General features: G+C 37.1%; 1 protein-coding gene across 2 annotated transcripts in view; it reads right to left on the bottom strand.

The window, feature by feature from the left end:
* The window catches only part of faf1 (Fas (TNFRSF6) associated factor 1), a 103,883-nt gene that overhangs the window by 14,702 nt on the left and 63,901 nt on the right, over positions 1-25,280 (bottom strand). For both annotated transcript variants that reach the window (XM_055167102.2, XM_055167103.2), the window contains exons 13-18: positions 24,109-24,263; positions 18,685-18,821; positions 16,465-16,553; positions 8,281-8,361; positions 6,862-6,939; positions 3,956-4,171 (exon numbers count right to left, since the gene is read on the bottom strand). In XM_055167102.2, the coding sequence (XP_055023077.2) occupies positions 3,956-4,171; positions 6,862-6,939; positions 8,281-8,361; positions 16,465-16,553; positions 18,685-18,821; positions 24,109-24,263 (756 nt within the window). The remainder of the gene's footprint in view (positions 1-3,955; positions 4,172-6,861; positions 6,940-8,280; positions 8,362-16,464; positions 16,554-18,684; positions 18,822-24,108; positions 24,264-25,280) is intronic.

Here is a 25,280-nt window from a genome sequence, read left to right as displayed (position 1 = left end):
TATGATGTATTGGTTTATGTCAAGTTGTCGCCATAAAGACATCTCAAACAATGTCATCTTTGCATTAAAAATGACAAAATTAAACAAATGATACTTAAATGACAGTTGTCATAAATGTGCATAAATCTCGCTCATGTTTTTAGCACGTGTCATGTCATGATTATGAATGTGTCATGTCAATCTTATGAACACCCCTTCAAGTAAAGTGTTACCAATTTTGTTTCTTGCATAAAATCATTCAACGTAATTTAGAAAACATTTAACCTTGATAATATCTTTCATTTACCCGAGTAAGGTCTTAAATAATAAAATCAATGTAAAAATCAAATTTAGATGCTCCTAATCTCATAAATAGATTATAAGACTTTAGCCCTGGACAGGGTCACACCTACAGTATACAGGTGATGCAATGCTGTAATAAAAATATATTTACACTACTGGAAAAACGTTTTTTACACATTACAGAATAATAATAATAAACTCGTCCAAACTATGGCGTAACTGTGGGAATTATGTTGGTGACTAAAAGCATCCAAAATAATTCAAAACTGTTATATTTTATCATCTGAAGTGCAGTCATCCTTTGCCTAGAAATTACCTAACAGTTATTGTGTTTTTTTTATCACAAAGCTTCTTGAAGTTTGAATGAATTTGAACGGATATGGAAAAAGGTCACATTTAATCTGGGCTCTTATTGGCTGCTGTTCCTTCTATATTCAGTCTAAGTCATCTTTTTTAAAAGTAATATTTTAAAATCGAATTTTAGTTTTCTAATAAAAAAAATTATCTGTTTGGCACAGGTATATTTTTGTCTATAAAAGTAATTTCAAGCATTTAACCATACACCTTCAGATTAAAAGATTTTAAGATCATAGTTAACATTTCAGTCAAGTGTTTTAAAACTTTTGACCACACAGAAACGTCACACACTTATTTTTAAAACTAAAAATCAGTGTTGAATGAATCATGTTCATATTCAACATTTCTTTAGTTAAACCAGCTTGGGTTTGTTGCAGAGCATTCAGTCAGTGCTGCTCCAGCATTTAGTGAACATGAGGTATCATATTTAAAAAAGACTGCTTATGGATATGGATTCCAAGGTTTTGGAACCACGCAAAGTGTTTATGTGAACAAAATTGTGCTATGCATTTGTGTGTGTGTGTGTGTTTGTTGGTCCCCAGAGGGTTAAGATGACATGCTGTTTGGGCAGGTCTGCACACATCTCTTGATTAATGGAAAGCCCATTTCTGTTTCCATGCTGTTAATTAGTCAGATTGTTAAGAGCTGTGCTTGTTATCTACCTGCTGCAAAGCGTAAAAAACGCACCACTTTAATGACAGTGTTCACACTTATGCACACAAACACACACAGGAGACACAACTGCTGACTGTATCCGAAGTAGCCAGTGCACTTTTCCGCATCCGATGATCCGATTATTATTCCGCATATCATTTGTGCGCGGATGTAAAAATATAAAATACACAAGAGGAAAAGAAATACTAATTAACCAGGCATGGCTTTTAATTAATGTGCAGGTGTACAGTACACACACACACACACGGACAGACACACAAATGGATTAAGATGAGCAACAAACTTCTGCCACACGCTGGGATTAACTAGCCAATTATACACTCTATTTTTCCTGCTGAGCTGTAACACTCACACACACTCTCTCTCTCACAAACACACACACACAACGCAGATGGACAGGAATTAAAAGATATTCACCATCAGTGGGGATCTAGTCTAATATCAGTCATGTTCCAGCGTGGGGAAAGATGCCCACACAAAATATATTGAAAAGGAGGGAGGGAGACTGTGTGAGCACTTATACTTACAAAACTAATAGCTGTGATTTGTGGTCAAGAGCAATGCCATTATGATGTCAGTGCGCTAAACTAGTGATACTTTGGGAACAAATATGTTGACGAAATACCACCAGCAATGTCTGACAAAACAACGTAGAGGTGAGCGGGGCACAAACTAACATATTTCTACAGGGTTGAGCAATCTGTGCTTTCGGTCATTTTCCGTTACTGTCAGAAGATGATCTCCTGTGAATTTGCGAAAAGTTTTAATGCGTTTGGGTTAAGATATACATTTTCGTCTTGTGTTTTTTTTTCAATTTCTGAGTTGGGTGTGTAAGTCACCAAATCCAACCTTATATTATTTTAATCACTGTCTTGTTACCCAAAACATAAAATGTTGGCAGGGCAAGTGAAAATCTGAACCAAAGAATGTAACACCCAAATATTGCCCTATCCCACCCAAAGCCTAATTATTCAGGTTTCAGATGATGTATAAATCTCAATAAAAAAATTCACCCTTATGACTGGTTTTGTGGTCTGGGGTCAAATTTGTGTTAGGTTATATAGTTTTCATACAGATTAAACCAATATATAGTGTGCTCTCTCTTAAAAATGAAGGTGCTTTAAAGATTCTTCACAGGAATGCCATAGAAGAAACATTTTTTGCTTCCTCAAAGCACCATTCACTGAAACTAATGGGGGATTTTCACGAAATTAGACTTATGAGGTGTAATGAAACATTTTGATAAAAAAAAGTAAATGCAAATTAAGAGTATTAAAATAAGAAGCATACATTTACAAACATCTCTTCATGTACTATTTTGCACATAATTTCAAATGACATCATACAAACCAATTTTGTGTTTTTTTCCACATTTAAAAGGAAAATTTTCATTACCGCAATGTGTTCATGACTGGATTTGGGTTCTTTGACATGGAAAATTTATAATTAAAAAATCTAAAAAATAAAAAGCTTCAGTGCATGTTATACTATAAAAATTTACAGTAAAGACCTACCCGTTCTCACCAAGATGCGCACAAATGACACGCAGTGTGATTATCGTGCAATAGATACGCCAAATTCCAATTTTGCGTGCATATGATACGCCAGTCCTTCCCATTCACTTATACGGCGAATCGTTTCGTGACGTTTTATTTATTGTTTTCTCATTTGTTTTCTGTTTTTTAAACCATTTTCTCTTGGGGTTAGGGTTAGATTTCACATTTGTTTAAGCAGGTTATTTAATATACAGGTTTCTCTATGTTTTTATCTATATTTAAGCCATGGTCGCTTGGAGTTGGGGTTAGAGTTGGGGTTTGGGTTAGGATGTCATTTTTATATAACAAAAAGTTGTTCTAACCCTAAAACCAAACGAAAATGGTAAAAAAACAGAAAACAAATGAAAAACAATAAATAAAACGTCACGAAACGATTCGCCATATAAGTGAATGGGAAGGACTGGCGTATCATATGCACGCAAAATGGGAATTTGATGCATCTATTGCACGATAATCACACTGCGTGTCATTTGTACGCTTTTTGGTGAGAATGGGTTGGTAAAGACACATGTGGTATTTGGTGATCATTGGAAAATGTAGAGACAACAATAAGAAATATAAATGTGTCCAAGACCAATTTTCTCATAATCCGCAACAATTTTCAATCATTGTTTAAGCACTCAAGGAACTAACATTTAAAAAAAAAAAAAATTTGTTGGAAGGGACATAATTGACTGTGACACTAAAGATTGCTACCAGGTAAGCAATTCTTACTTTTTCTTGAAATTTTGTTTGTCATAGGACCTAGACAACTTTTTAGTTCTCATTACCGAAACATGAGTTTGTAAATGCATATATTTAATGTAATATTACGTTGCGGTAATGATAATTTTTGATAATGATAATCTAAATTTTTTAAATAATTGTATAGGAAATACTTTTTTAAATCCTCTAAAAATAATGGTTATAGTAAGAGCTCAGACCTTAATCTTAATTGTGAAAAAAAATTGGCTTCAAGGGCTTTTAAAAAAAATCTTTCTAAGTCTGGATTTCATGATAATCACCCTAATGTTTTATAATCTAAATAATCTTTGGTGAAAGGATGTGATTGGTTCTTGAGCTAGGCAATGTGTGCATGAACTCACAATTCTGCGTGGAAAGGTGGTGAGCAATTTGAACTCGTCGGTTGGGTAGCCCTTGGAGGCGATGAAATCGAACAGCACCTGGAGTTTGCAGTTGCTCAGGAACCGCCTTTCCAAAAACTCGCCGCTAGGTGTCCTGATGCGGAGTTTGCTGATTGGCTCCCCCTCCTCTTCCTTGGGCTCTGGCGGCAGGGCCTGCTCCAATGAGAGACGGATCGCCTGCGCAGGGGACGGCAAAACAGTAACCGAGATTACTCAAAAATATCCTGAAACAATAAGCATCCCCTTCCGACCTTACAGCGAATAAATTATTAATAAAATGATTGCTTATGCAAGTATAAAAACCCACTCTGAGCAAGTTGTGCGTCAAGGGTCCTAAATTTAGCACTTCAGCTTTATCGCTAAGACTAAAAACAACAACAAAAAAAACATCCTTCCATTTTACACGTCATAGAAATATCACACTGTAATTTTCTCCTCGTGAGCGACAGAAGGAAAAAACTAAAAGAGATGAGAAGGGGGTGAGAGGTAACATACGCAGATCAAAGAAAACGAGAGAAAAAGAGAGAGAGGTGAGGGAATTGCGTCGTCTCCTGTGACACGGAGCACGACCCGCTGCCTCCTATGGGCTTTTCAACTCAAGCTTGTTGTTCCTGTTGTGACACTGGGCAGCATATGCTGTGACAAAACATGCAGGCTTTATTTACACACCATAATGCAATTATATTTCATCAAAGTGTACAACAGTAGCTCATTAGCAGCAGGTGGCTTGTGTGAGCGCGTGCCGGCCCCGCTCCCTTAGGCAGGGGCCGAGTGTAAAAAGCCCTCTGGGGGACGAACGGCGTCTCTCCGCAGCCCTGCTCGGGATGCATGTGTGCATGCATGTGTCTGTGTGTGTTTCCTGGTCCCTGCGCACAAAGGGCACGAAGGAGCATCCTTTTCAGTGTGCTAAACAAACAGTGTGTGTGTGTAGCACCTGACGGGGGAGAATAGTGACATCACCACTCCCCCACTTCCTTTTATACTCGCCGTCACAAAAGAGTTCGAAATCACAGAAAGCACTTCCCTTTTTCTCCTCCTCTATACACTTGTGCTGTTTGCGTCCCTCCAGCGTACCTATTGTCACGGCGGACCTGCCGAGGTGCTGCGGTTTGGGCGTGTGCGTGCGCTTGGATGGACTCCAGGTGGAGAGCATCTCTACTGCCTTGTTTACACACACACACACAATGTCACCGAATCGATGCATCTGACAAAACCGCCACATCCGCAAATACGTCCAAACTGTAACAGCTGTTGCACACCTTGAATATCTCCCATCTCTTTCTGTTGCTGTTCATACTTGTAATATACGACTATGTCTTTGCTAATCTAATCTTTTGTCCTTCAAGAGTGAGCAGGTAGTGTGTAAACCCAAACCGTGTCCTCTATGACAGCACAGACAGGTCTGTCGTGTCATAAGGTCCACCAGGTGATCTCAGTGGCGGAGATTAGGAATCGTAGAGATGTCACCTGTTTCGCAGCTCCAAATGCGTGACTCCATAACTTTCATAACACGGGGGATTGAAACAAATAACAGTCGCCTGGAGTTCAGTGCAGCTGATCTTATCAGTATACAAGTGTGTGTGTTTTCTCTGTGTGCTCCCCTTGGGCTTATTACAGAGAGCAGGTGAACAACTTTAGACCCGGCTCTCATTAAAACGCACGACTACTGCTGAGTTAACATCTCACAGACAAATAACACGCACACAATAAGCGCATCTGACACAATTACCTCGCCTGTGGGCCGTCTTTGTGTTTACCTCGGCACAATATGCCTTATATTAAATGCTTTGTCCGTGGCGAGCGTTAAATGAGCTAATGTGAGCTATTGTAGGGTATCGTATGTTGGAAAGTCTATACACTGTAGCCTACACGCCACATACTGATGTGAATAGTGGGGCTTGAACGAATTACAAGCTTTTGTTGAGGCTTGTTTGTGACAAATTGTCTTAAACTGCTTCACCTGAACAGGGCTGCTTAATATTTATTGCTAAATAAACAGACAATAATCTGGGCTGTCGGGTTATCAGCTAAACGTTATGAGCTGTGTGTTTGAGTATGAATGAATACATTCTGCGCTGTGAACTTGCTTTAGAAAGAGTGATCGGCGCTGTAATAAAACACACCATCTGTAATACATTTGAATGTTAATATGGCATTGTATTCTGCACATGCACCGATCGGATGATAGTGAAGGGTAATATTTGCTCAGTCCTACGTCTACAGGTGAGATTTAACTCTCCGTGACACTTTTTGATGGAGTCTTTGTCAGTGTGTCAAGGCTTTGACGTGCACCTGTCGTTTTGTGCAGCTTTTTGTACAGGAATAAACGCAAACGCCACAAAGTCGTGCGGATCGCAAATATGCATGTGATTTGTGTAACAATGTAAACGTTGTTTCATAAGCATGGTTGCAAAAGGACATGAAGATTTATGATGGTCATTGTCATTTGTCTACTGGCAAGGTATAAAATCTCATTTCGGTGGCACATTTGGAATATCTAGAAACATATTATTGTGCATGAAATTAGCATCAATTTAGTTGGGATGAGTTTTTTAGTGTTTGAGGTGAAGCTTTTGTTTTTCTCTTTTAACTTTAAGAAAATAAAAACAAACATTACAAGGTAATAGTAATAGTGTTTGCGCACAAATCTCCAAAGTTTTACTGGACAACAGGTATGGCAAACAAGGAAACCAGTGCATTTCTGTGTAATCCTGTAATTTAAGATGAAAGGACCCTGATCACATAACCTGTGTAACGCTCCATTCAAGATGAATTAAGTAGTCGTACCATGCTTTTCCTGGAATCATCATACGTTTTTGTCATATAAACCATGCTACTGAAACAGTCACCACTGAACCAAACCTCACCTCTCGTTCCTCCTCCTGTTCTTTCCTCATTTGCTCCTGACGGACTTGCTCCGCCTCCTCTCGCTCCTGTGCTTCCCTCTATAAAAGCAGTAACAAATAATTATTAATAGAGCATACTGCACATATAGCAATACGCACTGCAAAAAATGACTTTCTTACTTAGTGTTTTTGTCTTGTTTTCAGTAACAATATCTAAACATTTTAAAATTAAGATGCATTTTCTTGATGCGCAAAATGACCTAGAAAAATAAGTCTAGTTTTTAGCGAAAAATATAAACTAACTAATTAAATTAGTGCCTAAAACATGCCAAAAAAAATAATAATAATCTGCCAACGGAATAGGAAAAATTTTCTTGAAATAAGTTTACTTTTTTTCATAAACATTTACACGGCAAAAAATGATTTTCAAGAAAAAAGTTTCTTAGTATTTTTTTCTTGTTTTCAGTAAAAATATAAAAAAATTCCTAAACCAAGATGCCCCTTCCTGATGAGCAAAACGACCCAAGAAAACAAGTCTAGTTTTTAGACAAAAATATCAAATTTAAGTGATTTTGCATAAAACAAGCAAAACAATCTGCAAATGGGGTAAGCAAAAAAATCTTGAACATTTTTCTTAAACACTAAATTCAAGAAAAATTCAAGAAAAATTTGCCTGTTAAATTGTATATTTTTTGTCTTAAAACTAGACTTATTTTCTTGGGTTGTTTTGCTCATTAAGAAAAAGCATCTTAATTTAAGAATTTTTAGATATTTTTTACTGAAAACAAGGCAAAAATACTAAGATTTTTTTTCCTTAAAAATAATTTTTGCCGTGTAATTAAAGAACATTTTACTTATTCCATTGGCAGATTTTTTTTTGCTTGTTATAAGCACAAATTTGCTTAAATTTTATATTTTTTGTACAAAAACTAGACTTATTGTCCTAGGTCATTTTGCTCATCAAGAAAATACATCTGAATTTAAGAATTTCTTGAAATTTTTACAGAAAACAAGACAAAAACACTAAGTTAGAAAGTTATTTTTTGCAGTGCGACATACCCCACATGAAAGCATAATTTTGATTTACACACTGCAAAAAATGATTTTCAAGAAACAATTTCTTAGTACTTTTGTCTTGTTTTCAGTAAAATATCTAAAAATTCTTAAATTAAGATGCTTTTTCTTGATGAAAAATATCAAATTTGAGTGATTTTGCATAAAACAAGCAAAAAAATCTGCCAATGGGGTAGATTGTATTTTCTTGGGTCGTTTTGCTCATCAAAAAAAAGCATCTTAATTTAAGAATTTTTTGATATTTTTACTGAAACTACTTTTTTTCTTGAAAATAATTTTTTGCAGTGCAGATTACAAAACTGATCCCAATTTCAAACTTTCAAATTTAGAGCGCTAAAAAAAACAATTCTGTAAATGTCAGCAAACCTTTTTACGATCGGCCTCCAGGGACAGACGATAGGCTTCATCCTGTTCTCTTTTGACCATTTCTCTGGCTTCACGTTCATCCTGAAAGGAAAACAAACTACATTACGAAACAAAATAACACATAATAACACATAATAATAATAATAATAAATAAATAAATTTATAAATTCGGCCCATTTTAAACTTCTAAGATCCAAGCTTTGGTTTGGCTTGCATTTTAGATTTCTTCCAGCTATTTGGGGTTAAGAAGAACTAATAATATAACACATAAAATGTGATGTCCACGTATGTGGACACATCAGGTCTTAGGAGGTTAAGGTTCTAGGGGTATTATCAAAAAAGCACTTTTTTGACATTGCACAAAAGATCAGATTTCCTTCCTTGGAGGAGGTTTGTAAAATCTGAAAAAACTGAAAGAGTGAAATTACTGCTTTTTTAATTATATAAATTATTACAGTACAGTTTCTAAATATCCCATGCAATCTATTATTTGTGGGCCTACTGTATTTGATGAAATTGTAAACTGCATTATGTAAATCCCATAACAAATATTCCCTAAATGCATGTCTATGCAAATAACAATCCCATTGTATCTTTGACGTACTAGATGGTTCCTTGTCATTGTCAGCAGTAATGGCCACATACTGAATTGTATTGTACTGTCTGACACACTAACTGGGTGACCACTGAAAGAGTATCTTATAGAAGTGAATGCGTGGAGTTCCTCTACATACAATGGAGGGCTCTTTTATTCTCGTGTGTATGTGTGTGTGTCTGTATCCTGTTTGTTAGAAACCAGCTGCAGGTCTACCTGCTGAGATTGAAGACTGTTGCTTTTGTGCGGTCGTGCTCGTGCAATTGTTTGCAGCCTCTTATAAGACTAAGGGTCTTTTCTCCTGGACGGACTTTGTGTGGAAATGTGAAAGAGTTCCGACTACACAAAGTGGAGTAAAAGAAAGGGAAGGATACAGGAGAGAAAAGAGGGACGGAGAACAGAGGCCGATCAAAGGAGAGATACATCCTTAAATTCTATTCAGACGAGCTGTAATGGAGTGGGTCGCGGTATAGGAAGAGTTTGTGGGTGGATGTGGGTCTTTCTTTATTCTGAAAGCCAATGTGAACATTGAAACAATTCTGACACAGGTGAATTGGCACTACAACAACTGGACCTTTTTATAGTGGACATAAAAACAAACACACATAGACTTTTACAAAGACACGGTTCTTTTGAAGAGATGCCAAACTTCTTGCTCTTAAAAGACAAATTCTTTTAAAAAGGACTTTCATGTGCCACTGTTATGATGATGATGGTGATAATAAGAATAATAATTATTATTATTAATATTATTATTATTTTGCACTACATCCTTTATTGGTTCAAAAAGAATACTGCAACTTGGCACAACCTATAGAAATAATAACTTTAAAGGCCCATTCACACCATGAATGATAGATAACTATAATGGTTACCATATTAGCATCCTGAAGTGTCACATTTTAAATAAGCAAGTCCTTTGAATCGATTTTGAAAGAAATGAACAATATTATTTTTTATAGTTGTGATGTAAACTCAGATATTCTTTTAAATTTAAGGGATTCAACCAACAATTAAAATCATGTTGTTTTATACCTGTATGACTTTCTTTCTTCTGTTGGACAGAAATAAAGATATTTTAATATATACGATGTAACCACACAGTTGACAGTATCCACTGATTTCTATCGTAGAAAAAACAAATACTAGGGCTGTGTGATTTAGGAAAAATATCTAACTGCGATTTTTCTGCCAGAAAAGTAAATCTGCCGGTTTGCGATTTACGTTTGTAGCAGATGCAATGTGCATCTGCCTTTCTAGATGGTTAGATCTTACTGATATTGCTTTTGGTGATTTAACTGTATTCTTACCCCTCGTTCAGACAGCCAGCGACGTTATCGCTGTGTGTCGCTTGTCTCTTTCAATGAGGCGTTTCTAAATCTGCTTGTCATAAACAAATGAGTACCATCCACGCCAGTAACTGACGAGAGAAGGATGACGTGAACTCCACTGCTTTGTTCTCATTGGTAGTCGCTCCCGAAAGTCGCTCGACATTTGCATAAAGTTAAACTTTTCTTAACTTTCTCGCGTCGCTGGACACGCCCATACGGTCGCCAACGGTCACTTTCGCTCGTGTCGCCGGAAGTCGCCAGGTTTCCATTGAAATGAATGAGATTGCGTCGTTCTGCTACTGTTGGTCGTTGTCTGTCTAAATGGGGTGTTATAATTATATATATATATATATATATATTAAAATAAGAATAATAAAAACAAAAATAAAGAAATAAAGAATATAATCAACACTGCTTTATTTTATGAAATGTAAAATGGTCTTCAGCTTGAACAGTATTTAAATAAGTGAGTATATTATAGCTGCAACTTTAACAAAAAGTTAAAATATTTATTCAAAAGATTTGTATGCATGTTGGTTTTTTGTAAACAAAGAACTTGAATATTTAACATCATAAGTATCAAAATATTAAATACATTTGGGATTTTTAAAAGGAGTAGAAAATGCGTTCAAAGTCATGTTATTTCATTCAAATGAAATTAGCAAACCAGTTAAATGTAATTTTTGTTTGTTTTAAATAAGGAGCCAGGCTTGTAAGCATTGAAACCGTGGCTTCATTTGTGAGTGAAAGACGTGCGTGAAATTCTAGTCATCGAGACATTCACACGGATATTTGCGTCATGGGAGGGGCGACTCCGCTCGCTACCTGTAATCACGTCACTACTAGATCAAGCTCCTGATTGGTTAACACAGAGTTTTTCCGCCAAAGTTCAAATTTTTCAACTTGCGCGTTTGCTCCGTCAACGCTCAATTTGCACCATTCGCGCAAACTAGATGCACGAATGAGGCGGAATCACGTCTACCGCCCTAAACGCCTCTACCACGGCTGGTGTGAACGCAGCATTAGGCTGTGCACGTGTGTCAAGTTTAAATGCATCATCTGCGTGAAGTCTTGCTATGCAGAGACAGGTGTGAGTATTTAACACGCATTGAGAGTTGCAGGCTGTGCGCGAAGCGCCATTTTGGTTGATGTGCCTCTCACGGAGACAGTACGGCCATACTCGCGCTCACTCAATTGGTTAGACTGTCACAAAGCCTCGCTGCATATTTCTCATATCACATCCTTTCGCAATTTGCTAATGGCAACGTTTCACATCGCGATTGCAGTTCGATGAATCGCCCAGGGTAACACTTTATTTCGATAGTCCACTTTAGACATTTTACTATTCATAAGTAACTTTGCAACTACTTATAAACTACCAATCTTTAGAGAATTAGTAGACTGTCTGCTTAATATCTACTAACACTTTATTGGAATATCATCTCAACAGACATTCAACTGTCTATAAATATCTTTGCAGGTGCATGTCAACTTATTCCACTAACCCAAACCTCTTCCCTAACCCTTACAGTCTACTAATACTCTTATGACAGTTAGTTGACATATAGTTACAAATTATTGAAGGTTAGTTGACATGTAGATGCAAAGTTATTTATAGTAAGTAGAATGTTTAAAGTGGACTACCAAATTAAAGTGTAACCTCGCCCAGCCCTAATAAATACTATAACAAATACCAAGTCAATGGGTTCCATTCAACTACCATCATTTAGCAAAATATCTTCTATTGCGTTCAACAGAATAAAGAAACCAATGCAGGTCCTTTTTTTAGGGTGAAGTATCCCTTTAAGGACGATTATTAAAACGTTGTGGGGCGGTTTACGAGACCGGACTTAAGCCTAGTCCCAGACTTACTTAAATGTTTGTGTTGTTTTGATCGAAAACAACTTGCTCTGACATATCTTAAAATATATCAGTGCGAGTGTTGTGTCTCAAGGAATACACCAGTAATGTTGATTTTTAAAATATGCTTTTAAAAATGACTTAAATATCCTAATTTAACTAAGGCCTAGTCCTGGCTTAAGATAATCCCTGTATGGGAAATCACTTCTGAAAGTTTAGTTTTCAACATCCTTGGTGTGAACGAGCCTTAAAGCTTTAAAAAGGGCAAAGAAAAAGAATTAAAGGTGAAACTCCATACAGTGAGTCAGTGTCGTGAGCTGTACTGGAGCTAATGAAGCAAGTAAGTAACTATTTTCCCCTTGACTGCACGACCCCAGGTCACGTCCCCTACACAAACTGAGGAATGCTGTTGTGATCTCGGTAGATGATTGTGTGATGTTTCATCAGTCTGAGAATCTAGACGATGTACATAGAGAGTACATCTGTCCGGACAGATATACGGGCGGCTGTGGGTCACTCGGGTGAATGTACATGGGACACATGGGGACATTTCTGCTAGAGACTGTAAAGGGCAATCCTAAACTGCCTTAAATGGCAGACGGTTAGCGGTGGCAAAAGAACAAACGCTTTCAAACAACAACCCTCCCACGGACGTCCATAGTGAGTCACTCATTTGTTTACAAACACAAGGTTAACACAAAAGGTTCGGGTCTAGACGCCACACCTGCGATTTTATTTCTCATACGATAATTTTTTCAGCTCAAAATGTAATGGTGAAGAAACAACTTGAAGACCAACTGTACTGCAAACTTATTTCAATACAATGGAAGTGAACAGGTTGTTAAAGATCTTTTGATTAGTTCATAAGTCTTAAAGAGACAGTTCACCCAAAAATGATTTACTCACCCTCATCTTGTTACAAACCTGTTTGAATTTCTTTGTTCTGCTGAACACAAAGGAAAATATTTCTAATGAAGCAGGAAACAGAAGCACCATTGACTTTCATAGTAGGCGTAAATACTACTATGAAAGTCAATGGTGCTCAAAAACGGTTTGGTTACAAACATTGCTCAAAATATCTTTCTTTGTGTTTAGCAGAACAAAGAAATTAATACAGGTTTGTAACAACATTAGTAAATGATAAACTATCCCTTTAAGTAAGGAACAATTGATGACAGGCCATTGAATTATTCGAAAATAATGCACACCCAAGGTGGTAATGCGGCACGAGTATTAATTTCATATAATCTAAAGGACCGAATTTTGAAGGTGCCATAAAATTAGAAAAAAATGTATTTACCTAGCCATAGATGAAAAGCTCTGTACATGGTAATGGCATATTGTGAGCCTTAAATGCATTTGTTCCTCATACAAACAGGCCAATGTGGCGTCACAGACAAAATGTACGCCCCCACAACATTAAATTACAAATTAAATTAATTACAAAGTTGTTAAAATGCTAAAAACAAAGTTTTGACTGCAAACAATTAGCAAATTGACTCAAAACAATTTGTTGTTCCTCAAAATCTGTATTTTCATCTGATACAGGCTCAAACATATAAGGTCTGCTTATTGATGTGAGCTACTGGCATGAGCCGCAGAGCAATCAGAGCAGAGCTCAATATTATTAAACATGACCCTTCCAAAGAGTGCAAAAATAGACAATTTTATTCAAAGGACAAATTCTAGGGTTGTAACAGGACATGTAAAAACGTTCCTGGATAATTTTTGCACTTAATAAAGTCACTATGTAAATATCAAAGAACAATTTAACATATTATTTCAAATTAATATATTTAAATAAAAATGTCATGGATTTATTTCCAAGGGAAACACAAATACTGTGCTTGAATATAATGTAGTTTATGCATAAATGTAAATGAAAACCCCTAAAATAAGACCTTATATATCGTGCATTACCCCACAACCTCAGGCCAAATATATGAGATCCAGAAAGCGCAACATTCCTCTGTTGCATTTCTTCTAGTGTACCCAATAACTCTCATCAGCCAAAATAATTACAGCCATTAATGCCACGAGGAGAAAGTTTTCAATGAGTCTGCAACAGAAATCCATCAACATGTCAAAATTATTCAAGCGTTCTTACTGAGGGAAGCAGAAATTTCCCATGTTAATGGGCCTGATGGAACAGATACAAACCATAAATAACGTTTTTAACAAAACTGTTCACCAGGCTGGAAAAACAGACGCATAACACGAGAAGGCTGAACAAAACACCTTAGGCCTCAATTATAAAATGCTGTGTAGAAACGTCCTAAATTTGATCTTACGATCATTTCTCAAAAGCACTTATGTGTGATTCATAAAACGAATGTATGCGTAGAAAACGCCATACGCATCACTTTAAGATGTGAAAGCTGTGAAATCGCTTAAAATTGTGCGCAGCTGAAAAGTTGCAGATCTTCGCCTTTAAACGATGCCATATCATTAATATTAAATCCTTTACAAGCAGCAAGAATGGCTTATATTTCCAAAAACCTGCTCAGACCCTGATGTGGCGCTAAGCACGTCAAAGACCATTTTCACAAATATGAACGTCGGCGTCACCAAGGATTTTTGCGTCGTGGATCAAATCGGTGCCCTTGAAACTGGCAAAACTGTCCGTTTTTACACCAAGACAATAACAATTAGGAGATAGCGTGAATCTTTTCTGTTGCGTTTTGTAATAAATATCTGTGTCCCACGCAGGGGTGTGAACAGAAAAGAGAATGCTGGTACGAGGCAAAAAATGTCAAAACCTATCAAATCATCGAGTCAGTCGGCCTTAGGGCAACAGTAACCTGTCTGAATATTTCCCACTAAACCACAGACACAAGCTGTAACACACAGGTGAGGATGGATGACAAATAAGATCGACTCACATCGAGCGTAGACAGACCTGTCAGAAAGAATGTAGCGTGTAACAAACACAGCAATTTGTGTTTTTAATTAGTCAAGAAATTCATGTTTAAAAGCTGCCTAGAGGAATTCAGAGATGTCAATGCGAAGGACTCATTTGATTCATTTAAACTGATTAACAGACATAAACTGTTTTTTGGGCTCATTGCTGTTTGCTTAGCTTGCATTGACTTAAAACAATCAGTGACTACATGCAGTCACAACACACGGACCTCGTATCCTGCCAGCTTTGTGTCGACTCCGCGAGCTTACATTATACAGCCAGTCAATTGTGTTTTCTCTGCCACGGTTTGTCTGAATCCCAGTCAAGCACACAGATGCAGGCGGAGCATCTATTCTTAACCCTGTGCGACTTTTATGAGTCAGACAATGAGTGGTCATCTGTCCCAACATGCCCTTGATACTTTGTTGTGGCCCAAAAAAGACTAATACATCTGTGCAGCTTAATATACAGTTGTCATCAATGCTGAGGTTAGCTCAATACAAGTAACATACATTTGTAAACTTGAATAAGTGAGTAAAGGGACCGTCTATGCTACTTAACATACAGACAAAAAACATGAATACTGTGCTGTGTGTAAAATAGTTTCTAAAACCAAGCATAGACCTACTATTCTGAACAAGAGAGCCTCAATTAAATAATAATGACCAAAAATATACACAGAATATAAAACGGGTAGGGTGATTCTTGCGAAATTAGACTTTTGAGGTGTCATGAAACATTTTGATAAAAAAGTAAATGCAAAGTAAGAGTATCAAAATAAGAACCATACATCTCTTCATGTGCTATTTTGCACATGATTTCAAATGACATCATCCAAACCAATTTTGTTGTTTTTTCCCACATTCAAGGGGAAAATTGTCATTACCACAACGTGTCCATGACTGGATTTGGGTTCTTTGACATATATTTATAATACAAAAATCTAAGAAAAAGCTTTAGTGCATGTCATACTATAAACATTTACAGTAAAAAACATGTGGTATTTGGTGATCATTATTAAATGTAGAGACAATAATAAGGAATATAAAAGTGTCCAAGAAAATTTTTCTCATCCTCCGCAACAATTTTCAATCATTGTTTGAGCCCTCAAGGTACTAACATTTTCAAAAAAAATGTTGGAAGGGACATAATTGACTGTGACACTCAAGATGGTTCCCAGGTAAGCAGTTCTTATTTTTTTTCCTCTCCAGATAAAAGTTGAAATTTTGTTTGTCATAGTACCTAGACAACTTTTTAGTTCTCATTACCGAAACATGAGTTTGTAAATGCATATATTTAATGTAATATCATGTTGCGGTAATGATAATTAAAAAAAAAAAAATTGGTTATAGTAAGTTCAGACCTTAATCTTATATGTGCAAAAAAAATTGGCTTCAAGGGCTTTTTAAAAAAATCTGATGCTGGACACCTTCTAAATCTGGATTTCGTGAGAATCACCCGATAGTGATTATATGGAGGGTCAGTGTCTGTCTCACCTCATCTTTGATGTCTTCTTGCTGCTGTGCGGTAAAGATCTCCATAGCTCCCATGAGTCTCATCATCAGCTCATCTACTCCTGTGTTGCCTTTATCAGACACACACACATACACAATAACACATACATATTGACAAAATACATCAGACTGTAGACTGATCTAACTTAAATCTTCCATTGAACAAACCAAATTGCTCTAAAAGGAAGATGAATGCTCATGATACTTGTTGGGCTTCAAATGTTTAACATTAAAAAAACTGAAGGGTCCAAATGAGACCACAACGGAAAATCTGCAACTGAATATGTATGTAATATTGTAAGATTGTAACATGTCAAAAACTGAAGCGCTCAGACGCAAATCCCTTTAAGTACATCTGACATGTTTTCTTGTAAATGAGGATTTTCTATCAGGCTCCCCAACAAACCGGTATTTCTGAATGGCCTGAGGCCGGGATTAAGCAGATTTGAAACAAAATTATTTGATGAACGTATAATATGCGCCAAGAGCATTGGGTTAATATCGTTCTCTCATTTTTAACGAAGGTGGTGTTTACACACAAAAAATCAGGTCACATGGTCAATTTTACATGTTGACGATTTGACATTTGTTACAATGTTATACAATTGAACTCAGATGCAAAAGCCGCTACACTGCAAAAAAATGACATTCTTACTTAGTATTTTTGTTTTGTTTTCAGTAAAAATATCTAATAATTCTAAAATCAAGATGCATTTTTTATGAGCAAAAAGAGCTAAGAATACAAATCTAGTTTTTAGACAAAAAAATCAAATTGAAGTGAATTTGTTCTCAAGAAATCTGCCAATGGGGTAAGAAATTAAAGGGACACTGCACTTTTTTTAAAATTATGCTTATTTTCCAGCTCCCCCAGAGTTAAACAATTGAGTTTTACTGTTTTGGAATCCATTCAGTTGATTTCCGGGTCTGGCGGTACCATTTTTAGCATAGCTTAGCATAATCCATTGAATCCGATTAGACCATTAGCATCGCTAATGTTTCTATATTTTCCTATTTAAAACTTGACTCTACTGTAGTTACATCGTGTACTATGACCGACGGAAAATTAAAAGTTGCGATTTCTAGGCCAATATGGTTATGAACTAGCCAGTAGGGCTGGGTATTGGCAAGGGCCTCACAATACGATCCATATAACGATAGAATGTATCACAATACGATACAATACGCTGCATGGTGCGCTACATCTAAATACTTTTTTTTTTAAATAGAGCTGATTTTCCCCCCTTTTTTAAGCCAAAGTGCTTCCACATGTCAGCTTTGAAAGCTGCATTTTCTCACTACCGCTAACTTCTGAGACATTGGCCGAATGGCCATATATGACAGACAACTGGACAGTGACAACTACAGCAGTGGAGGAGGTCATTTGACGCACACAGAGGTATATGATGTGGTTTTTAATATCGACACTAGAGATCGAAATATCGATACACTATCGTGAAAACAATAATCACGATAGTTAGCTGTATCGATATTTTTGCACAGCCCTACTAGCCAGCACGCAAAAATAGTCCCCAGCTATTGAAAGTTACCAAAGGGACTACTTTCGGGCGTGATGTAATATCATTGCGCCTGCTGCACCCATGGTACAGCAGCAAAGCCCTTGATTATTACGCCAGAATGAGAGTATAGTTCCTAGACATATCGGCCTAGAAAAATCACAACTTTTAATTTCCCGTCGGTCTTAGTACACGATGTAACTACAGAAGAGTCAAGTTTTCAATAGGAAAAATATTGAAACTCTTTGGTAATTTTTGAGCGTGATGCTAATGGTCTAATCAGATTCAATGAATTATGGTAAGCTATGCTAAAAGTCATACCGCACGACGCGGAGATCAGCTGAATGGATTCCAAAACTGTAAAACTCAATTGTTTAACTCTAGGGGAGCTGGAAAATAAGCATATTTTCAAAAAAAGTGAATTGTCCCTTTTTGCAGAGTAGCGGCTTTTGCTCAATTGTACAACAATGTAACAAATGTCACATGATCAATATGTAAAATTGACCATATGACTTTTGTTTAAAAGGTCAGATGTCCTAGATATAGGTCAGAAACATTCCCAAATCATGCTAAGATCAAATGAATCATCAGGATTTTGATGAAGTTTTGCTCAAAGTGATAATGCATTTTATAACATGCATTTAAGTAGTTAGACTAGTTTTGTGCTTTAATAGTGCATATACTTTACCTTGGATGACATTTAAAACTTCATTCGATGTCCGTTTGCCCATGACAATTAAAAGTAACGGGAACTGGTCAGTCTTGTACGTCCGAATGGTCTGTGCAACAACACTGCCAAAGTGCCTTGTACACATCGTAAGTAGTCTAGATAAAGAAAAAGAGAGAGAGAGAGAGCAGTGAGACAGAAAGAAAGAGAGAGAGACAGTGTGTATCCGTAATTTGGACAGCGGACAGACAGCGAACGAAACTCCCTCGAACAATCACCGAGTTTAATAAGAGTACACAGCTCATCATATTAACAGACTTTAAAAGCAATTCTGGCTCGGGCTCAGAGCGTGGACCTTCTCCAAACACTCGCCCATCTGAATTAGTATTCAGCACTCGCAGCTTTGAATTTGATAGGGCAGAGAGGATTTCTTATTCCATTACAAAGACAGAACTTTAAATTAACGTTTCGCAGAAGGAAAAGGGTAGCAGGCAGACTCGGAGAGCTCGCAGTAAATGTCATAATATTAATGAATTGCCATAGACCGAATGCAAATATAGATTAGCTTCTCTCTTCTTTTAATAACAGCGGCTTTAATAACTGGAAAGTAAAATAGAATAGAGGTGGAAGGCACGTCTGATCGGTCACGACCGGCTTGGAAGAGAAGCCCAGATCAATTTTCCAAAGTTATGTATCAGAGGAGATAAGTGAGCACTTCATGTAAAAACTACTGTGGGTGTGTTCAGATGTTTAGGCTTATTACATAAAAACACTGTATCCCATAATGCATTAGATGTTAAATGGGCCTGTATAAATGTCTCTTTTACTAGAAAGATTAATGATATACAGTACATTGGATGAGTCTAAAGATGATAAATGAAATGAAGAAAGGTGATGTGGGGATAAGACATCATAATTTCTAGCATTATACTCAATATTTAAAGGCACTCAATATTTAAAGGCAAAAATAGCATGGGTGAGACATACATAATAATATGATGTATATACAGTCAAAATATGTTTTTAACGGCATTGCAGGTGGAGTTTACTGAGCAATATGTAAACTACTAGAAGACAGGTAGATGCATGCTCAGACAATTTATTAATAAATAAGATATCGATAAAAAGCTTTATTATCATCATACAAATAACACTTGCAGTGTCTCCTGTCCCATCAGGCATTGCAGTTGGCAATTCACTGTCATATAAGTGATGCATAAGAAATCTTCAAGAATGTTAAGAGTTTAAAGGACCTCAGGGGAGTTTATTGATTGTTTGGTTGGTAACACCTGGTGTCTCAAACATCTCATCAAAAACAGCTTTGTAATCGGAGTGACATGTTCTCACCTCTTTCTCATCCACTTCTCATGTATCGAGTGTGTGAACCATAATATTTCTCTCGAACCTACAGAGGCGTGTCACAGCATCAGGCCATCTCCAGGGCATAAACTGTTCTCGAAACAGTTCCTCATGCCGAACGATACTCAAACTATGCATTGACTACCAATGATACAATTGCAACACAACAGCAAACAATGACAATGTTAAAAAATATATACATTTTAAGAACTGCAATCTGTTAGTGCCTCCTCGGTCTTGTTTTAGAAATGCCACCACTTTAAGACACTTTCTAGGTGCTTCTTAACACGTCAAGGGGCGGTTTCCCAGGCAGGGCTTATTCTAGTCCCAGACTAAAATGGATGTTTTAGCTGGCTCAATTTAAAACATCTTGCACTGACATGTGTATGACATACTAACCAATGGTTGCCCATGTGAAAATCACTTAATTTATTGGTGCCCGTGTCAAAATCACTGCATTTATACTAAACTTTCTTAAATAACTAAGGCCTAGTCCTGGATTAATCTAAACCCTGTCTGGGAAACTGCCCACAAGAAACCACAATATTTGAAAACTAGATTTTCAAGGGCTAATTCACCAAATATTCCTCAGAATTTACTCATAACCAACCATGCTAATGTTTGTTGCCATGGATACACGATGGATCGATTACCAATTGAGCTTACATTTTCTCCCACAAATGTTTAGTTTCACTTCAGAAGACATACATTAACCCACTGGAGTCATGTGCGATAGTTTAATGAGGGATGTACAGTATGTGCTTTTTGGAGCTTCACATACTGACCCCCATATAAAAGATAAATGAAAGGCATTACTTGACACAAGCAATCAATCCCGGGCAACCTTTGCGTCAAAATAAAAAATTTTGTTTGAGTTCAATTGAAAAAGGAAATCATAATCATCTGGAATGTCATGAGGGCGAGTAAATTATTACAAATTTTTCATATTGTGTGAACTATTTACGTTTACATACGCCCACAAGTTGAAATTCTACATCTAATTCCTTACGTATGTCTGTATAGACCACCTTATATAGTAATTTACAGGTAAGCAATACTGTATGTGTGAACGGAGAATAATGATTATTGGCACTAGAACGAAAGACGTCGGAACGCGCTGGCAGCTTCGGGCAAATAATAAAGTTTTGATACAGATAACGCGTTTACCCCAGCACTAAATATTCCACACCCGTGCTGCTCAAACTCAAGCACAACTGAAGTTAACATCCACATCTCTTCACCAAAGTTGTTTAAATCAGCTTACCATCTTTGTGCCGAATTGCCCACATCCTTCGGACACTCTCTATAAAGTCGATGTGTAAACATTAAAGGGACACTCCACTTTTTTTGAAAATATGCTCATTTTCCAGCTCCCCCAGAGTTAAACATTTTATTTTTACCAATCTCCGGGTCTGGTGGTACCACTTTTAGCATAGCTTAGCATAATCCATTGAATCTGATTAGAACATTAGCATCGCCAAAGAGTTTCGATATTTTTACTATTTAAAACTTGACTCTTCTGTAGTTACATCGTGTACTAAGACCGACGTAAAATTAAAAGTTGCGATTTTCTAGGTCGACTTTGCTGCTGTACCATGGCTACAGGAGGAGAAACGATATTACGCAGCACCTGAAAATAGTCCCCTTAGTAACTTTCAATAGCAGGGGTCTACTTCCAGGCACTGCGTAATATCATTGCCCCTCCTGCAGCCATGGTACGGCAGCAAAGTCATTGATTATTATGCCAGAATGAGAGTATAGTTCCTAGCCATATCGACCTAGAAAATTGCAACTTTTAACTTTACATCTGTCTTAGTACACGATGCAACTACAGAAGAGCCAAGCCTCAAACAGGAAAAATATCCAAACTCTTTGGCTATTCTGAGCCCAATGCCAATGGTCCAATCAGATCCAATAGATTATGCCAAGCCATGCCAAAAGTGGTACCGCCAGACCCAGAGATCGGCTGTATGGATTCCAAAACATAAAAAATCTGTTTAACTATAGGGGAGCTGAAAAATTAGCATATTTTCAGAAAAAGTGGAGTGTCCCTTTAAGGTTGTTCAAGACGGAGACTCTTTCACAATTCAGTTTTATTTTAAGCCCCCTATAAAGTTTGGTCACAAGCAACTGCGCAAACGTCAGAGTTGAAAACAACAAAATACGGACCATGGATATGAAGTCATAACCCGCAATTGTTTACAAACACAACACTGACCTCGCCACGCGACAGTTTAGAGGTAACCTCCGCTTTCTTACAGAGTTTAGTGGTATTTTGGTACTTATGTGTGAATGTCACTGCGTATGTGAAAAGTACATTTTTGTATTTACTGGTAAAGTCATTCTGGTAAATTCATGGTAATTTACCGAAATCACTGTGTGAAAGAGGCCACTGATCCTACAGCGCTGTCAAATTGCGACCCACAGCTTTCTATTATTTTAAGCGGCAACAAAGAGCACCTGTAGCACCTGTGGGTGCTCATTAGATTCACACTAATCACATTTGGATTCTGGATTAATGCACAATTATGTTGGGAGTCTGGGATCAGAGATTAGCGATTCACAGGCTTCATTCACAGAGCTGATGTTGAAATCACATCAACAATCACCAGTCAGTCAGGCCTGGATCGGGAGCGTGAGAATGAGGTGTGTGTGAGTATGTAAGCATGTGTGTAAGAGGGATTGTGTGTGTGTGTGTTTCTCTGTTCACATTATGAATAGCCCCAGATGTTGGCCGCCTTTAATCTGTGATAGAAAGGCTCAGCTGGGGCAAAAAGCAGAAGGGGAGGGAGATGGTTATAGAGGCTGGGTTGAACTGCAGGATTCCCCGCAGAAGCGGGTCACTGACTGGTCTTTCTCTCCCTGTCCGCACTGGAGGGAGGCCTTTAGGGTGAAGCCTACTGGAAGGAAAAGTAGAGGCCTGCTTAGAAGCAAAGCCTGCTGGGACCAATCAAGAATCCATCTGCTGACTGACCAGGTTCTCCTTTTTCTCTGTTAATTTCCTTTCTTGCTATCCCCGTCTTTCTTTTCACTTGATGTGTGTTTTTATCAGTAGGCATAAAAAACTATTTTGGGATACACAGTGCACTTCACTTTAAACAACATCATACGTCCACTAACCAGTGCTGAAAAAGGTACAAGCCACGAACCAAAGACAACAGTGTGAGGACATAAACTGTAGCTATTAAGATTAAAGGTCACATAGAATGATTGAACGGAGTATTTATCCTTGTTCTGTGATGTGACATGTAGACAAAAATTTTTTTGTTTGGGTCTGTAATGCCTTAGAAGCTTCCTAAAAACCTCTCTCAGATAGCTCTATTAGGGTGGGGGATTTTAAACAAGTGGTTTTGCACCTATTTGGCTCCCCCTACTGGCTTAACTTGCAATCTCATTACTGACTTTGCTGACTTTGCTGCCACTCAAAAAATGTAGCCAATTATTTTAAAGTGGAAGGACAGTTAGATGCCTGTGATGTCATAAGCATCAGTTTTTCAGATTGGGCGTTTTCTGGCTGACATTTCTAAAAGAGGAATTTCTATGAGACTGAGATGTTTAGCATGTTTAGCACTTTTTGTATGTTTGTGAATGTGGGTAGACTACCATTAACCAAACAACAAAATTTGTGACTAGTGCCTACTTATTACAAATATTACATCACCTAATGAGTATCCAAGTGGGTTGATATTGCTTTTACAAATTCAGTCCAATTTTTAGGGTTTGGCAAAAAGTTTGTTGACCCGAGAAATGTTACAACAAAAATGCAACTAATTTCCACCTCATTCTATCTTACTAGCATCCTGAAATGAAGACATTAAGAGTTGTGCCCTCTATGATGCCTGTCCATCTAACTGACCCTTTATTGGGCCAGATTAGTGCAGATTGCCCTAGCAGGGCCTCAGTAAGCAAACACGACATCTTTTGTTAAAGCTCTCTATGAGGAGAGAGTTGGAAGAGCGGAGGGGGAAGGGGAGAATGGCTCTCATTAAGAGATCATCCATTTTGAGTGTGAAAACGTTTCCGATCCCCATCGTTCCGCATGATCTGATTGCTATTGTGACACAAGGAGATGAAGGACAGACTCACCTGGCTTTATTAGCTTCTTTAGTAACGTCCCAGGCCCATGTGATGAAGTTCTGGCTGAGATATGAGACTATGGAGTCCGAACACATCATCTGGGAGCAGAAGACGTTACTGAGGACGCTCTCGTCGTTGTGGAGGTAGATGGCCAGCAGTTTTCTCTGGAAGACAGAAAATACAGTTATATACAGTTAGGAGTGGGAATCATAAGTGATTTCATAAATCTGCACTGTAATATTTTAATATTTAAAGTGTTCTCACTTTATGCATATATAGATACATGTGCAATTTATCTTCGAAATGTTTCTTTTTTCCTCGTATTTTTACTTTACTGTATTTGGTATGATCTTCTCTGTATTATGTACAATTATCAGTTCCAGTATTTGCATTGGATGAAGTAACAACTGTACCCATCTTCACAATAAATTATGATGGAAAAATGTTCACAGCTAAATAAATAAATCTGCACTGTACACTTCAAAAAAATATTTTCAAGAAAAAAAATTTAGTACCTTTGTCTTGTTTTCAGTAAAAGAATTCTTTAATTAAGATGCTTTTTCTTGATGAGCAAAATGACCCAAGAAAACAAGTCCACTTCTAGACCAAAAATATCAAATTCAAGCGACCTTGCGCATAAAACAAGCAAAAAAAATCTGCCAGTGTGTCAAGCAAATTTTTCTTTAATTTTTCTTGAATTTAGGGATTTTTTGCTTACCCCATTGGCAGATTTTTTTTGCTTGTTTTATGCACAGAATCACCCAAACCCGACATTTTCCGTCCAAAAACTAGACCCACTTTCCTGGATCCCTTTGCTCACCAAGAAAAAGCATCTCAATCCAAGAATTTTTAGATATTTTTACTGAAAACAAGACAAAAATACCAAGAATTTCCTTCCCAAAAATATTTTTTTTGCAGTGTAGAACTGGTTACTGTAATAAACTTGACTTTACAAGTCATTACAACTTTTTGTATCTTGACTAGTTATAAGTTGCTGTAATTGTAAAAAAGTTTAAAAGTCAGAAATTTTAACAATTTTGTATGTCACAACAATGCATCACTTGTCAAGATAAGAAATATTAAGTTAAAATGATTTGTAAAGCCAAGTTGATAATACTTTAAGGCCACAAGTCCCTTTGTATTGCATTTCAGAATATGGTTGTAGTTCCTTATGATGACAA

Source organism: Misgurnus anguillicaudatus, chromosome 5 (genome assembly GCF_027580225.2).
Source record: "Misgurnus anguillicaudatus chromosome 5, ASM2758022v2, whole genome shotgun sequence".
In the NCBI taxonomy this organism is placed as follows: Eukaryota; Metazoa; Chordata; class Actinopteri; order Cypriniformes; family Cobitidae; genus Misgurnus; species Misgurnus anguillicaudatus.
This window is presented reverse-complemented; position numbering and strand designations above follow the sequence as displayed.